Source organism: Trematomus bernacchii, unplaced genomic scaffold (assembly GCF_902827165.1).
Source record: "Trematomus bernacchii unplaced genomic scaffold, fTreBer1.1, whole genome shotgun sequence".
In the NCBI taxonomy this organism is placed as follows: domain Eukaryota; kingdom Metazoa; phylum Chordata; class Actinopteri; order Perciformes; family Nototheniidae; genus Trematomus; species Trematomus bernacchii.
Genome location: NW_022987739.1, coordinates 22,095,891 through 22,112,477, shown reverse-complemented (window position 1 = coordinate 22,112,477; position 16,587 = coordinate 22,095,891). Strand labels below are relative to the sequence as shown.

Here is a 16,587-nt window from a genome sequence, read left to right as displayed (position 1 = left end):
ATTTACAAGCGTGTTCCTATTTTCTAGCTTGGAGTGATTGATTGGTGGTAAATGACTGCAGGGTAGATCACGCGATGGGAATGAAGGGGTTCTTCTTTTCTTGATTGACATTCCAGGGAGTTCCCCTTCCAAGGAGCTCTTATCCAACGCTGAAGGAATGGGGTGTACCACTGCACCTCTGCTCTCCTATGAACTGGTTTTAGACTCATTACTGATCAGATTTATTGGCTATTTAAATATTGGAGCATATTTTAGATATTATATGTTTTATAATTTAGATTCACTGCAACCCCTTCATATTGTCACAATGTTTTTACATTATTATCTGATGCATTGCATTGAATATCTTTGAGTTTTGAACTAAAACTTTCAAATTTAAAGATATCTACCTGTGTTCGTAGAAAGAAAGATGAACCGCGGTAGCAGCCCTAGTTATTTTCTTATACTAATAACAATGTTATTAGTATTATTATCAATTTTTTGAAAAGATTTGGCAAATAAGTGGTATATTACTATAAACATATTATTTTCTGCATCTTTTAGCCAACAACCAGGTTTCTGTTGACCTTTCTTTGGCTTTTTTTCTGCCTGGAGAACTTTTCATTTCTGAACATTTTTGGTATTTTCTTTAATAAGGTTGTGTTACTTACATTGCAGCTCATTGTAACATGATTAATTTCTATGGATGTCTGATTGGCAATGGTCCTGGAAAAACTGTCAAAATTAAATGATGGAGTCTTGGAGCACAAACTGATTGCATTGGCTCATGGCTCAGGCACCCCTTCACATTTCCTTTATTTCGTTACCCTGAGAGATGGAGCAGGGCAGCAGAGGTGGGGAGACTGGCCACCACCTGTTCACATTAATGCCATCAAGAAAAAAACGACGCAGCAAAAGGGTGAAGGAGTGAAAGAGGTAGAGTGGAGTGCCTGGAGGCAGACAGGGACTTTCCAGACTCGACTGCATAAATCCTTTTTGACAGCCAATCTGCAACTCTCAGTCTACCTGCCCTGACATTCACTGCCGCAGCACGTACTTCTCGCGTCTCAATCTGTCTCTCTCCAATCCACCTGGTCTGTTTGATTTGTATTTGTTCATTGCCATAGCTGCAGCAGCCTCCACACTCACCGAGCATTAAGAGGCCTTTAATTAGTCGCAAACAACGTAAAGATCGAGATGAGATCGCAACGATGAGTGAACATCAGTGAGGGGGATTTGTGGGTAGATGCATGCCATGGACAGATAAGTAAAATTAAAAATAATGTTAAACTTGAATTAGCCTTCAAGTTGAAGTTACCGAAATGTATATTTGTAATCCTGCAAGCCGATGAACTTTTCAGTACTTAGCCATTCATTCTGTAGTTGAATAAATGATTGCACCATTTGTTTTTAAAGCAAGCTGGTGCATTTCATTGTCAACATGAACGGTGCCAAGGAACACATCCTCAGTGATCATTTGTATCCCTGAGTGAAATTAAGCTTTTAATGTGTCCAAACACATTGTCTAACAGGATGAAGATAAATGCATGTTGTCACCTACAACTATTATTTATCACCCGAGGAAGTTTATTTAACATAAACAATAGAACAGTGATTGTACGTTTTGTCATGTACAAGTTTATTGAGCAAATCATTTGGCCTGTTTCCACTAAAAGTACCATAATGTTGCTTTAACCAAGATCCAAATGTAATCCGTCCCTTTTCTCAAAAAACAAGTTCCTGCAAGTATCTCATGGCCTAAGAACTGTCACTACTGCAGTGCTGATTGGCGTTCACTTATAAAACAGACACCTTGCTTTGACAACTTGCATAGCACATACCTACTGTAACTTACACAGCAAACAAGCCCTGGGTGTCACTAGTCAATATTAACTAATACAAGCACAGGGTGTAGACAATGCTTGTATTGTGAATTGATGTAAGACACAAAGTTATATTGACAATGCTTGCTGAAGATCTTTGTTTATTTAAACATTTGTAATATTAAAATATCTGCAAGCTTTTAATACAATGTGCAGATCTTTTTTTCTGATTCTTGCCTTGGGAAGTAAGTTGAATTTTCATCATGGATATATACCAAAGCAGAAATGAAATGGCAGATTGTCTCCTTTATCACCTACGTAGGCCTCCTTTGCATTGTTTCAAAGATGTAGATCCCTTTTACAAATAAATCCATTATAAGTAAACTTTTTCCCAACTTCATAGTGGCACCAAAAGAAGGTTCCTGTCAGAGATTCTGTTTCTGCTAAGGTGCTGTTATACCAGCCTTGAACATTGGACTATAGAACTCACGTTTAACAACCATTGCCATTGTTGGACGTGGCCAGTATTTTGTGACACATAAAGTAAGGGTGTGGATTTTGAGGTGGTGGAATTCCAAACAAGACTGTGTACGTGCATGTTGGACTTCACGGAGGTTTGAAAACATTAAAAGAAGATGCAGGTCCTCATGGCTCTGTTGATGCGGAAAATATAATAGATGATTTTGTGTTGATAAATATTTGTCGGGAAACCAAGTCACGACATTCATCTACAAAGGGAAAGATTAAAGTCTTTTAGGCCTTTGTATTCAAAGACATGCATCTTTTATTGTTATACCTGATTCCTGTAAACTAATATCCTTCATTAACCCATCTATAAAGCAACTCATGTAAACCATGACAGCCATGTAGGCCATTTGTGCTTCTCTAAAAACTGTTGTTAAACAGACGTTCTATTAATAACCCCACTGTTTGGAATTCCTTAAGGTACTTCCTTTAATTAATGCTCTTTAAAGGGTTGAATTGTTTCCGTATGTCTATATATAATCTTCAGACCCATGTCACTTGTTAAACACAAAGGACTTTGGTTACAGGGGAATTCTTGGCAAGACGAGGGTGTGTGTATGTGATGTTCGTCGTTATTTGGGAATATCTGACAAGCTTGCAATGTTAAGAATAGGTTGATGCTATGTGAGATACCTGGTGTCTACGTAACTTGGTGAGTGATATTGTTATTGAGATCCATTTAACTTGGTTCCCAGAGTGAAAACACTCAGAGAGCCAACACGCGTTCCTGCGGGATGATGCAATGTCATCCACGCCTCTGTCTTGCACTCCCTGTCACTCAATGCTCACTGCCTACACCTCCTGATCTCCTTTGAACTGTATTGTGTCTGCGTCTCAGAGAAAGGCAGATTGGCACACTGCAAGGAAAAAATAGCACTTTGTTGTTCTAACAGGTTTCTGTGCATACGGGCTTAAGTCACACAATTACAACAAGACAGAACTGGAGGCGGAGAGATTCCCCCTCAAGTTTCATCACAACAGTTGGTGATGGAAACACAGCTCTGTTTGGTGAGTGCGCTGTTAGCGTGGGCCTGCATACAGCAACAGTAGCTTAGGCTACAGCAGGTTGCTGGTGGAAACATAGGCTTGTGTAGTAACTCAAAATCCTGTTGCTCTACATCACTATTACTAATGAAAGAGTAACCTTATAGTTCCTGTTAATTTTGTTTGGGTGAGGCGCTGACAAACCTGTACGTACAGTTTTTCCCCTCCAGAAAATTGCCAGAAAGAAATAATGTCTTATCTACATGCTGCCGTGACAAATACATTTCCCAACTTGGGATCAACAAAATCTAATCAATTCCCTTACCTACACCTGTTGATAGGAAGACATGACAGTTTAAAACCTCAACTTGGGCTCTCAGATAAAGGTATTGAAAGTGACTGCAGGATTCCCTTAAATAAATAGACACAATAACATCTAATGGGCAATCCCAAATCAAGATTGTTGACAGGCGTTTTATACGGATTTAATTGGCTGCAATGTGCAAACACAGACAGTTTAGTTCCTTGTGCAGATATTCAACACGAGGAGAAAATTATTAGTTAAGACTTCGATCTGTTAACCCATAGTCTGTTGATGAAAATGTACATGAGCCAGGTCTTAATAGTTACAAGAGTTACCTATTCAGAAAAGGTTGTCTTGATTTGAAAGTGTGGACCTAAAGCAAAATGTAAAGTCATTGCTCTGTCATTCCGGCTTGCGTCACGTCTTCTAGCATTTACATTTTTCCTGACAATCGCAACTTGCCGTCATGTCAGTAATACATTTCTACGGATGAATTTGGTTTGGGTGGTTTTGCTGTGCAAAGCATGTGTGTTTGAATGTTAGATCACAGTTTGCGTTCTGTCTCCTACAAGCTGTTTTTTCCAACCATGAAGATTGACTTTCTTGATCCCTAACAAAGAAGTTGCCTTATTTAAACATCCTCAGTTACCAGTAAAAAAGGTGTCTGCTAACCAACATCAATGTACCTTCTGGGTTTGTAGTATGCCAACTAAGGCAACAGGCTGGGACCATCTAAAACACAGCATTTTTGTAAATGGTAAATGTCCTTTTTTTAAAGCGCTTTCTACATCTGCCTGGGGAAATATTAACTAATATTATATATTATATAATATAATATGTAATAATAATATTAACTGTTGGCCATGCCACTGGCAACTTGGTTGTAAGTATCTGCTAGAATCGAACCTCTGATTGGGAGTCGGCCGCACTACCTTGCGACAACAGTGGCCCTTTTTACGTAGATATTAAGCAGTTATTAAAATCATATATATTAAAGACTTTAATGCACTGTCTGAGAATGAATTCCCAAGGCTTCTACTTATTTAGCCATTGTAGCAGTTGTTTTTCTTTGTTATTGCTGTGAATTAGAGTTAAAGGATAATTGCACAAACCCATCCATTAATCCCACCTTCTGATTACTAAGAAATTCTCTTAACACTGAGTGGAGCAACGATTGACTTAAGTTTGGGGTCTATATCTTGACTTTATGATACAGATGACTGAAACCATAGTTAAGTCGATGAAAGCATAGTCATTGATCTGTCTGTCAGTTTGTGAGTTGCCAGATCGGGTCTAAACCTCTCTTCTGGAGGGATTGCAGCCTGTTTGTTTTTGCCCTGTTAACACACACGACTGCTCTTTACTCATCACTTTACAGGCTAATTTCAGTTGGTCTGTAAAGTGATGAGCAAAGGAGTAATTGACTGTGGTTTTTCCCATCTTACCCCCACCCACGCTCATACAAACACACACCCACACTTTCTCTCTCTGCCGTATGTCTATTTTTCTTCTCTTTCATACCTGCTCCCTTTTTCCCTCTCCCAGTGGTCTCCACCTCCGGGGTGATTTATTTATTTGGGTGTTCGCGGTCGGCAGGAATGTGCGTGTGAGTTTCAGGGTTTGACAACGTAATCCACAATAATGAGAAAGTGCTGCTCACAGTGGGGCAGTCTTTCTCCTGTAATTTCTCTGGAATCTGAGGTGTGATGATGGTTGTGTACAGAGGTTATTAATCTGCTGCTTCATCGTTTTAATGACAGCAGTGGACAAGGGAACAAGATTGTGTATGGCTGATTTTGTTGGGTTAGGATTTCTCTGTTTATTTTGAGCATCAGAAAAACTGGTAAATTAAGAATCTGGGGGAAAAGCATACTGTAGTAAATCAAGCAACGCATTACATATTTTTACTTAAAATGACAATGACAAGGACTTCGCTTCAATCATTTGCGCCACAATCTTCATCCCATTTTACAATATAAAAAAGGACTTAAAGGTCCCATGTCATGGCCATTTCTACTGATCACAATTCCATTGTTGAGGTCTACTAAAATAGATTTATCAAGCAATTTTCCAAAATCACATTGGTTTCTCATACAGCATCTCTGTATATTATGTGTATTCAATCTGTCCTAAACGGCTTGTTGGAGCTCCTGCCCCCCCCTCCCTATGAGCCCAGTGGCCGTCTGCGAGACAGCGAGACACAGCGAAACCCAGCCCGAAACCCAGCCCGAAACCAGCCCGAACACACACACACACACGCAGCCTGACTGGGAGTTTGTGTGTGTGCTCACACACCGACTCACAGCCCCGCCGCGTCCCGCCGTAGGAGGAGAAATCGGCGGAGCTGCAGCTCAGAAAAGATTGAGTGTAATGGCTCTGCGGATTGGTCCATTTGGAGTTTTACTCGCTACAGGCTGTACTTTGAGGGTTTGTGACTTTGCAGACCGTTTACATGCATAAAAACCTTCATAACACACAAGGGGACGGGTAATAACCGGAAAAGCATGACATGGGAGCTTTAAATACATGATTTACTTTGAGGTGAATCTAAGATGTTTTAGTTAAAGGTCCCATGTCATGGCCATTTCTACTGATCATAATTCCATTATTGAGGTCTACTAGAATAGATTTATATTGTGCAATTTTCCAAACTCACATTGGTTTCTCAAACAGCATCTCTGTATAGTATGTGTATTCACTCTCTGTCCTAAACGGCTTGTTTGAGCAATTGTTGTTGTTGGAGTCCCTTTGGGCCAATCCGGTAATTTGTTGTTGATTTGGGTATTCACACGTCACAGAACCCAGGAAGCAAACAATGGAAAATGAGAAATCTCCAACGAGGCGTTCTGGGGCAGCATAGACTGTGTTAGAGTTTTACTCGCTACAGGGTGTACTTTGAGGGTTTTTGACTCTGCAGACCCTTCACATGCATAAAAACCTTCATAACACACAAGGGGACGGGTAATAACCGGAAAAGCATGACATGGGCCCTTTAATTATTCCTTTTTCAGTGCATAAATAATACAAATTAAGGATAGAACATTGTATGATTTTTTTATTTATTTTGTATTGTCAAATTTAAGATTAAAACATTTTTCTAAACCAATATATATAGAGTTTCATTTCATCCAGAACAATTTCACATTTTGTACAATCTAAAAATAGATATAAATGAAGAATAAAAAAAAAACTGACTGAAAGAAATACAATTGAAATGTACTCATGAACCTAATACTTAAAAAAGCTAATGTCTCCTAGATACACTGCATTCATAATTAGGATTCTAACCAATGTTATCCCTGATATAATTGATCAGTGGATCTCAAATTGGACATTACACATTGTGAAACACAAATGGTATATTCTAATAAAGTCCCTCACTAGAAAATGTTTATTACTCAATAAATCATACATATTGGTCAGATAGTTTTGGGGTTGAACATTCTATTATATATATGTATATCTTCCATTCAAATCATTTTGGAAAATATGGTTCTGCTGCTCTGTACTGTAAAGTGAAGTGTTATTTTTTTCCAATGCACAATAGAACCTACGTTGTTAACCCCTGTGTATATAGTTTAATGCCTTCAGATAAACCTTTATGGAAGGCCTCGCAGGTATGCAGAGAGGCCATGCCTGAATAATTGTAGCTCATATTTATACATCTGTCAAGACACACGCACACGCACGCACGCACACACACACACACACACACACGCTCACACAGATTCACATTCCCCAGTTTCAAGCATGCATTTCAACAGGCCTTGGGTGCGCAGGAAATAAATGAAACCACTAAATGCAGCACGTATATCCTGTACATTTAGAACCTTTTAAACGGATCACTTTTTTTCCGGGTCGGCAGCGGACCCCCAATGCTGACAGAGCCTGGCTGACTTCCCAGAATAGAACAATATCTGCCAGGTCGGGCGAGGGGCCCAGCAGTCCACACACACACACACATTTACACACAGTGGTATACAAAAACGTCTGGCCTTTAAACCGTCAGCGCTCAGGCCCTGCCTTACATAATGACAGAGAATGGAGGCATTAAGGCAATTTGTTTGATTTAAGTTGTCAAGGCGTCCTGGACCCTGCCCCTCTCAGCTGGTTTTGATACACAGAGTGTGTGTGGTGTTGGAAAAACAGGAGGAATGCAGGGACTTGCACACAGACAGCAGGATAGAGCGGGGGTGTCGGTGAGGAAGGTGCTGTAGTAGTAAAAAATGAACTTTATGAGGTCCAGGGAGAGTGAGCATTGACAAAGTAGGAGGATAAATGTGTAAGGAAGGAAGAGGAGGGGAGGAGGAAGAGCTGAAGGTGGACCTTAGAGAGCTGGAGTTACATTATGTCTGTCATATGTGTGAGTGTCCCCTCTCTTCCACTGAACATGAAAGCAGGTACTTTCTGTTTCAGGTTTAGGGGCCAATTTGCGCCGGGAGAACCGGTCCTGAACTCCCTAGCACATTTAGACTTTATTTAAAACTTCTAATCCACATTTAGAAAAAACAAACAAAGTGACAGAAACATTCATGTCACAAAAGCAAATCCAAACATCTTCAGAATTTCAAGCATACACAAAAAAAAACACCCCAATTGCTGAAGTTTAATGTAAACTTCATGTCAAGGCCTGCAATACACCGCAAATATAAATCCTGGTATCAGGCATCAGATCTGGATGGATTCATTTATATAACAAATATTAATGCAACATTTTTAATCACATTTTCTTCACTGTTTTCCAATGTTTGACCTTTTGCCACAATAAAAAATAAAAATAAAAATAATAATCTTCAGTTTTATACCCATGTTTGTGTAAATGATCTGTAATTATCATCAGTATGATCAGTTGAATTCCCACAGATAAATAAAGTGAGATAGCTGAAAAATAATTGGGAAGGAATTTTGAGGACATAGTCGAACTTCCCTGTGACACAATGTTCATCATACAAGATATCTTAAGTAAATAAATAATAATCATTTTGTTATTTTCTGTAATTTTTTTAGGCTTCAGTGTACTGCGATTTTAGATTGGCTTTTACTCCACTGGTATGGCCATTTCTGTGTGCACCTCGTGTGTTTGCTGTGGAAAATTGCATAATGTAACACACAGTATATGCTGGTGTGTAAAGCGACCCCTCACTTGCCCTTGTAAATGATGGAAATGTAAATGAAAATGCCAGAATGCAAAGTAAAAGCGTGAGTGGAGCGTCACAGGTAATTACGCCGAGCTGTGGAGTGTAATTGAACCTGATCAAACCTGCTCACTGTGTGTGTCGCTGCATGTGTGTGTATGGACTTTGAGTGGAATAGAGGCCCAGTGTTCTTGGGCCTCAGCTTTAAATAAGGGGTCTTTATCTGGCCGTGTGTAGAGCGCTGGTGTGGAAGCACTAAAGGGCCGAAGCGTTTCCTCCGTACAGACGAGGCTCATGCCGCTCGCTCCAGGTGTGGTGACCACTAACCAGCACGGCTTTTAACCGTCACACCTGATTTGGAGCCCGAGGCCAAGCTGGCACTCAGACAAGCGCACACAGTTCAAGTGCACGGCGTCACACAGTCGTGCACGCGCACAGACATTTCTAATTTAAACTTAATTTCCCCCCAAGTGTTTGTTAAGTTCCCCCTCCTCTTGGCCTTCAGCAGTGGATACAGGCATTCTGGGAGTTGGAGTATTTGGTTTGAGGTATGAGCTTTCTGATCAGCTCTGATGGACTCCAGAATCAACACATTCTCCAATTACGTTCTGCATTTTTGTCACCCCCCCTGCCTTATTTTATGGTAGTATTGGTGACATTGTGCAAACTGTGTGACCTTGTAACATTTGTCGAATTTACTTTGCATTGTTTGTTTTTTTTGGGGCGTACTTTAGCAACTCCCTTCATTATTTACAAGTTGATCATATTGCTATGGCCCTATTATGCCATTAGGGGTTTTTTCCTTCCCTGTATTGTGTTATATAGGTTTTGTGCATGTCAATGGTCTGCAAAGGCTAAAATCCCCCAAATCCCTCCATAGGGAGTTTCTCTCCGGCACATTTCCCCCCGCACATTCCCCCCCGCACATTCCCCCGATCACAGACAGCCCTTAGAGGACTGACTAGTCTTTTTTCACAGTTTGTTGATCCAGAAACAAAAATGTAATTCCAGACAACTTCAAAACCAACTTGTTAAATATATACCCTTTTAAGTCTTTGTCTCAAGTCAATAGTAAAATACACAAGGCAAAATCTTATATCTAATTTAGTTTTTCTGTCATTAATTAGAATGAACCCTTTACAGAATTTGTTTTATTGGATAAGGAAACATTGAGGTCCCTTTTAATTATTTCTTCTCTTTTTTTCCCCTTTCCCTCCTCTTTAGATCTCCTTTGAGTTGGCTGAATATACCGCTAATGTGGACGGCGTGGGTACGCTTCGTCTCTTGGACGCCGTGAAGACGTGCGGCCTGACCAACAGCGTGAAATTCTACCAGGCCTCGACCAGCGAGCTGTTCGGCAAAGTTCAGGAGATCCCTCAGACGGAAACCACGCCCTTCTACCCTCGCTCACCTTACGGTAATACACAAACACTAATGTACACCGTGTACTGTTCATCCATGTGGAAACACACTCATGGATTACCTAACATGTTCAACTTGCACCATTCGTCAAAACCATTGCGTATGGCCATGTACGGGAACAGAGATTGCCTGATTCACTTTCTCCTTGTGAACATGTGTGTGTGTGTGTGTAAGTGAAATAGAGGGTTGCTTCAGTGCTCAGGCAGCGTTCGAGCTCTCCACACACCCCGAGGCCAAAACGTTTGACTGAAGACTGGAGTGGCTCTCAGTTTAACAAAGACACCTTTATATCCACGGCACTCAGCACTCACTTTCAAGACACGCGCACACACACACACACACACACACACGCACACACACACACACGCACACGCACACGCACACACAGGCTGTACACGTGTGAGAGCGATCAGGTTTCGTGTTCTCTGTTGTCTAAATGCTCACTGACACTTTCCCCATCTGTCAGCACTCGATATGTGAGGCTGACATGGGAGGTGCATACCATCATGCGGAGGGCTGCTCCTCTATTAATTAGACTTGGGGCAGGCGGGAGTTTCCATGGTGACCTCCCTTCACCTCCAGTGTACATCCTGACCTACGGCTTAATCAACGGGCGCCTCCCTTTAGCTTTCTATGGTATTCCCCTTCGTCACAGCAGAAGGGAGGAGGAGGAAGATGATGAGGGGAGAACTTTTTGTACGAGCCTGCTTTCGGTCAATCAGCAGGAGTCTGCAGTTCACGTTCCTGATGTCGAAATGTGATCTGCGATACCGCTGTGTTCAACTCTGACACGTAGTGTAGTCTCTTAAAGGGTCTTTCTGCATATTTTGTTTCTCTCCGTTTCTTTTACATTGTCAATAAAGTTATGTTTCTTGATTGAGGGGAAAAAAGGACCACGTCAGTGAAGTCGAAAGAAGGCTGTTGGTTTGATGTGCAGTGACATCTCTCTACTTTTCTGGTACTAATATGCTTCTGTCACCCTATTTCTTTCCCCTTTCTTCTCAGGTGCTGCCAAGCTCTACGCTTATTGGATCGTGGTGAACTTTAGAGAGGCCTACAACATGTTTGCTGTCAACGGGATCCTCTTTAACCATGAGAGCCCGAGGAGAGGTGAGCTTACAGCACGCATACTCTTATTTTAAAGGGGGCCTATTATGCACATTTTCAGGTTTATATTTCTTTTTGGTTTCTCTACTTTGACATGTCTCCATGCTTTACTGTTTAGAAAGCTCTTTATTTTTCTCATACTGCCTGTGCTGCAGCACCTCTTTTTACCCTCTGTCTGAAACCAGAGACCAGTCTGCTCTGATTGGTTAATTTGTCAGCTCTGTTGTGATTGGTCCACCGCTTAGAGATGTCCAGTCCCTTAGCCTACCACGTACAATTTGTTGGAGCGCTAGCCAATAGAAGCGCGAGTATTGCGTAGTGATGTAACTTGTTTATGGAAGTAAACAAAGGAGTCTAATATAGGCGTTTCAGGCAGTGGGGGAGTGTACACAGGATTTGGCTTGGGTATAATAATTTGACTTGCAAGACCACAACACAAATAAAGTTTGAAAAAGGCTTAATATTTGTGATCAAATGTTTTTCAATATGTAAAAATCTTAATATACACCTTATGTTTAGGGAAAGGAAAAGCATATACAATCATAAAAGTCACTTAACATCATCACATTAAGCATTTACAAAGCATAAAGTAAACGATCTATCAATGAAACCAAAAAATGTGCCATCATTTAACATTGTTCTATGAAAACAGTAATCTCAGGATGCATGTTAATAATTTAGAAGTTAATAATCCCCTAAACTTTCGTGGTTTTTATAAAACGAGCTATTGATTAACTATATTGCCAGTAAGGAAGGACTATATATTATACAGGACACATGTTTGTAAAGTTTAAATTACATTGTGAAATATGACATCACTTAGCCTGCTCAACAGGCTGAACCTAGCATAAGCAGTAAAACAGAGGGTAAACTATTGTTGGGTCGTGTAAAAATATTAAATGACATGTTCTATATAAAGACATATTCCTTCAGCAGGTTTCTCTACTACTTGACACACACTCACACGCATTCTGACACATAAAGAGTGTGTTGTGGTCACATTTTTAATATGTGCTCTGAGCCCCGAGGGTCGCAGGCGCTGGTTTAACCCGATTTACACGCCACCGCGACCCAAAATGAATACCACATGACTGAAACCCCCAGCGCTGCGCTCAGGTCAGACGCTCAGGTGTTTATGATTTATCCCCTAATGAAGGCCCCGGCCACGACCCCGGCCGAGGTCGGGGGTCAGCCAGTAAACCCTAATGGGTTACCTCAGATAGATAGGTGTGGGAACTGGTGCAGTTTACAGCCAGCTCAGCAAAGATGGCGCGGTCACCCTTGAGGTCTTGTAATGGAGGAGTACTTGAGTCGGACTGGGAGTGATGTGTGATGCAGAAAAGTGTCCAAAGACTGCAATGGATAAGTAGCATTGTAACAATTTGTCAGTCAACAGAAAATGAATCCCAAACAATAAAAATGATTGGTCAATTGCTCATTTATCAAGCAAAATTGACCTAAATTGTCTGGTTCCAACTTCTTTCATTTGCTGATTAGCAAATATCTTTGTGAATATATTATCTTTGAGATAATATCTTTTGACAATTGGTCTAACCAAAATAAGATTTGGACAATATCACTTTGTATTATACACTCTGTTCAATCACTTTATAGACTTAATAATAAATTAGTTGATCAAAAAAGTACTCTTATTAATGTTATTGATCATGAAAATAATCATTAGTTGCAGTTCTATAGATAACCAGGCGGATTGAGTGACCTTGTGAAACTGTGAAATCAGAGATGCTTTTGACTCTTAACACAAGTACACACAATAACCTTATAAGGGCACAGTTCTCTGCTCGCTCGATAACAAGTCCTTAGCCTTTTAATCTTTGGGCAGCTTTTCTCATCTCCCTTTCTTACTCTCCTCTCTTTCCATTCTGTCTACGCTCACTCCTCTCTTTCTTCCTCTCTCTTTCTTCGCCCTCCTTCTTCCACAGTCAGCTTTTCTGCAGCAGGCCTTTGGCTTTACTTCTGCCACTTCTATTCTCAGAGTTACGGCTGTTGTTGCTCATAAAGCAGGAACGCTGTGCTGTGATGTGGCCAGATGTCCCACTGCTGCCTTGCACAACCCAGTGTGGCGCTTGTGTTGGCTGGATTCGCCCGTGTTTATCCAGGCCCCCGGGGTCCGCCATGACCCTGCCTCTGCCGCACTCAGGGGGCATTTGGCCATGTACTCCGTCACCCACAGGAGGGCTTTAGATGGGAGCAATTGTACGCTTGTACTGTACATTGTGTAAGTGTCAGGTTTTGCTGTACATTAGACAGTGTGAGATATATTACTACTGTACTCGTACTGTACAGAGAGAATACTGGTTCAACTGCCAAACATACCTTTAATCTAAATGACGGCACCATTGGTTTTGAGTTAACAGCTATTGTAAAATAGAGCTGTTGCATGTTATACTTATTTGAACCATTTAGTATGTTTTACCTTCATACCAGAAAAGGGTACAAATTGAATGAAATTATTTTCATTGTTGATTTAATCAAGTAGTTGTTTTTGCGATGATAGTGGGACACACTAAATGTATTTCTGGTATTTTTTTATCACTGAAGTAGGGCTGCTCGAGTATGGCAAAAATCATAATCACGATTATTTTGGTCAATAATTGATATCACGATTATTAAAAATGATTATCCATTTACTGAACCAGTAATAATTTATTGAAAAAAAAATGTGAACAATATGTTTTTAACAGTTGATTACCCTGAAACAAAAAATAATAATCATTTTATTTTTATTTTTTTATTAAAAATAGTAATCGTTTTATTTCGATTACGTTGTTTTCGTAATCGTTGCAAGCCAAAATCGTAATCGAGATTAAAATACGATTAATTGCACAGCCCTACACTGAATAACAGTTAGAGAACACATTTAAGAAGTCAGCAGTTCAAACCCTCCCAACACAATAGATAGATAGATAGATAGATAGATAGATCGTACTTTATTGATCCCAAATTGGGAAATTGTTGTTGTTACAGCAGCATAAAAGGCATTTTACAATAAAACAAAACAACAAAATATACAAGAATAGAAATAAAAATAAAATAAAATATAAAATATACATGTTGAAATTGAAAATATACATGCAGATATTATATATACAAATATATATATATATTCAAAATATGACATTATGTAATATGGAGTATAAATATTGAACAGATTATATGAGTAAATCAACGTACATACGTACGTAATAACACTAAACCAAAAACTCCCCGAATAAGTCTTTAAATTCACACTTCTTCTTTGATTTCAAAGCGAATTGGGTTAAATTTCTCCCCAAAATAAAAAAACAATGACATCACTTGAGAAACTTACTGCAGATCAGCAGAGGCAGAGGAATGTTTGTTAACCCTGTGTGTTAATGCATTTGTAAAAGAGAGATATCGTTTTTTTAACTTTTTTATTAACTGTGTACTGCCCCTTCCATTGCTTTTGAGCATCTCTTGTACCTCTGAATAATAAGTCACATATAGGGGGAAGGTCCATGATGTCAGTGTCAGTTGTCTTGACTCAACCACTTTCCCATCCTTACTTCCCACACATAGGAAAAGCTGTGAAGTCATTGTCCCAGGGTGACTTGGCTGTGTTGGACTGTGTTTGGGAAACAAATAGATGTTTGCCTCATTGAGGGAGTTTTCCATTTAAGAAAAAACTCACTGGGTCCTGCTCTTAAGTGTCTGCCAAAGTGACCTTCCAGTGGCCAATCATGTCCATGGCGCACTGTAACGTGGCATGGTGTGTCACATAGGACGGTCTGGTGGCAGCTGGGAATGTTTAAAGAGGAATTAGTAAACCTTTACACCAGTTTCCTCTCAGACTTACTGTCTTTCTAGGATGACTTAATCCCAGCAGCAATGCACTTCTGGTTTCTCTTACATTTCTCGTACACACCTGACTGTTCAACCAATAAACAGTCAATCTCCATTGTTCTACGCAAAAGGAAATCGGAATCGGGCGGTCGTGATGAAAACATATCCCGGTGGAAATCCAGCGTGAAGCAAAGCAAACAGAAGCCTACATCTGCTGGCCGATTCACACCGCAGCTAGCTCCTTTCTGCTTAACCTAGTTGTTAGCCATAACAAACAGCCCTCACACTGACTCTGAAGAGGGGGATTAGCAATAGCATGGGTGCTAAATAGACTCCATATTGCTTTGACATATGAGACAGTGCAGTAATCCACAGTCTCTTGGCAAGAGTGATCAGCAGTGAAACCTGTGCAAATAACCAGTTCATATATTTATTTGGTCGTCACATTCAACAAACATACAGCATCTGAAAGTCCCCCAACAATCCAATGTTCACCTAGGAAACCCAAGTATCATTTATATTTATTAACAGTGTGTTGATCTAAGTCAATGCAGTAAATCAGCAGAGTAATATGTTTTGTGTATCTACTGTTGCTGCTACTGACCAGCTCCAGTTGTAGGCTAATCCCATGGTTTATTTGGGGAAGTCCCATCCATCTCTCCACCCTGAGAGCTCTGTGGTTCACGCTTGGCAGTATAGAATAATATACGGTTATGTTAGGAGAGAAGACCGGTTAGCATTGGGGAAGTTAGAATAGCACTGCCAAAGTCAATGCTGCCCCCTCAAATACTCACACGTACAGCCGCTGAGCCGCTACATGCCTTAGCTTCATCTTTCTGCTTTCGTTGAAGTTGAGCCCAAAAGGTCAGATCGCATGATAGATTTGTAAAGGATATGTTTTCCATTTATTGGAGAGATTATTTACGAAGGAAATCTTCAAATAGGAATGACTCGGTCAGAGGGCGTCGAGGGGATTTGAAAGCATCTTGTAAGAAGGAACTCTGCTTTGAGCGGGCACTTTTAGTTTTTTGGTTTGTCGGGTGTTGATGAGAAAAAGGCTGGGTGAGAGCAGTCTAAACCTCAGCTGAACTGTGGCCAGGTGAAGAGCAGAGCTGACGATGGAGTTATCGCCTCCACCCCTTCGCTCCACTTTGTGTCACTTGGCCAAAAAAGGTGTTCACTCCGCCTCATCTTACCTTGGTTTCTGACATGTTCCGTGGTCGTTTAGGTTTCTATCTTCACTCATCCCACTGCCGCCCTCAGATCTGTTTGTTGTCCCAGATCACCATGGTATCCAAGAATCTTGTTGACTGAGTGCTTGCTTGCTCAACTTTTGCAAGTACTTGTCAGAAGCAGATCGAACCCCAAAATGTTGCCCTACAATCATTTAGTTGATCTACCGGAATTTATGAAACACACAATTACATCTTTGTTTTTGTTACTATTAGGGTGAAACTTTCTGTCTCGCTCTCTGTTCTGCAAT

The 16,587-nt window shown here is 40.5% G+C and overlaps 1 protein-coding gene across 1 annotated transcript in view; it reads left to right on the top strand.

Moving 5' to 3' along the window:
• Window positions 1-16,587, top strand: part of gmds (GDP-mannose 4,6-dehydratase) — a 171,889-nt gene that overhangs the window by 46,991 nt on the left and 108,311 nt on the right. The window contains exons 5-6 of the mRNA XM_034146121.1: window positions 9,975-10,167; window positions 11,178-11,282. Of these exons, the coding sequence (XP_034002012.1) occupies window positions 9,975-10,167; window positions 11,178-11,282 (298 nt within the window). The remainder of the gene's footprint in view (window positions 1-9,974; window positions 10,168-11,177; window positions 11,283-16,587) is intronic.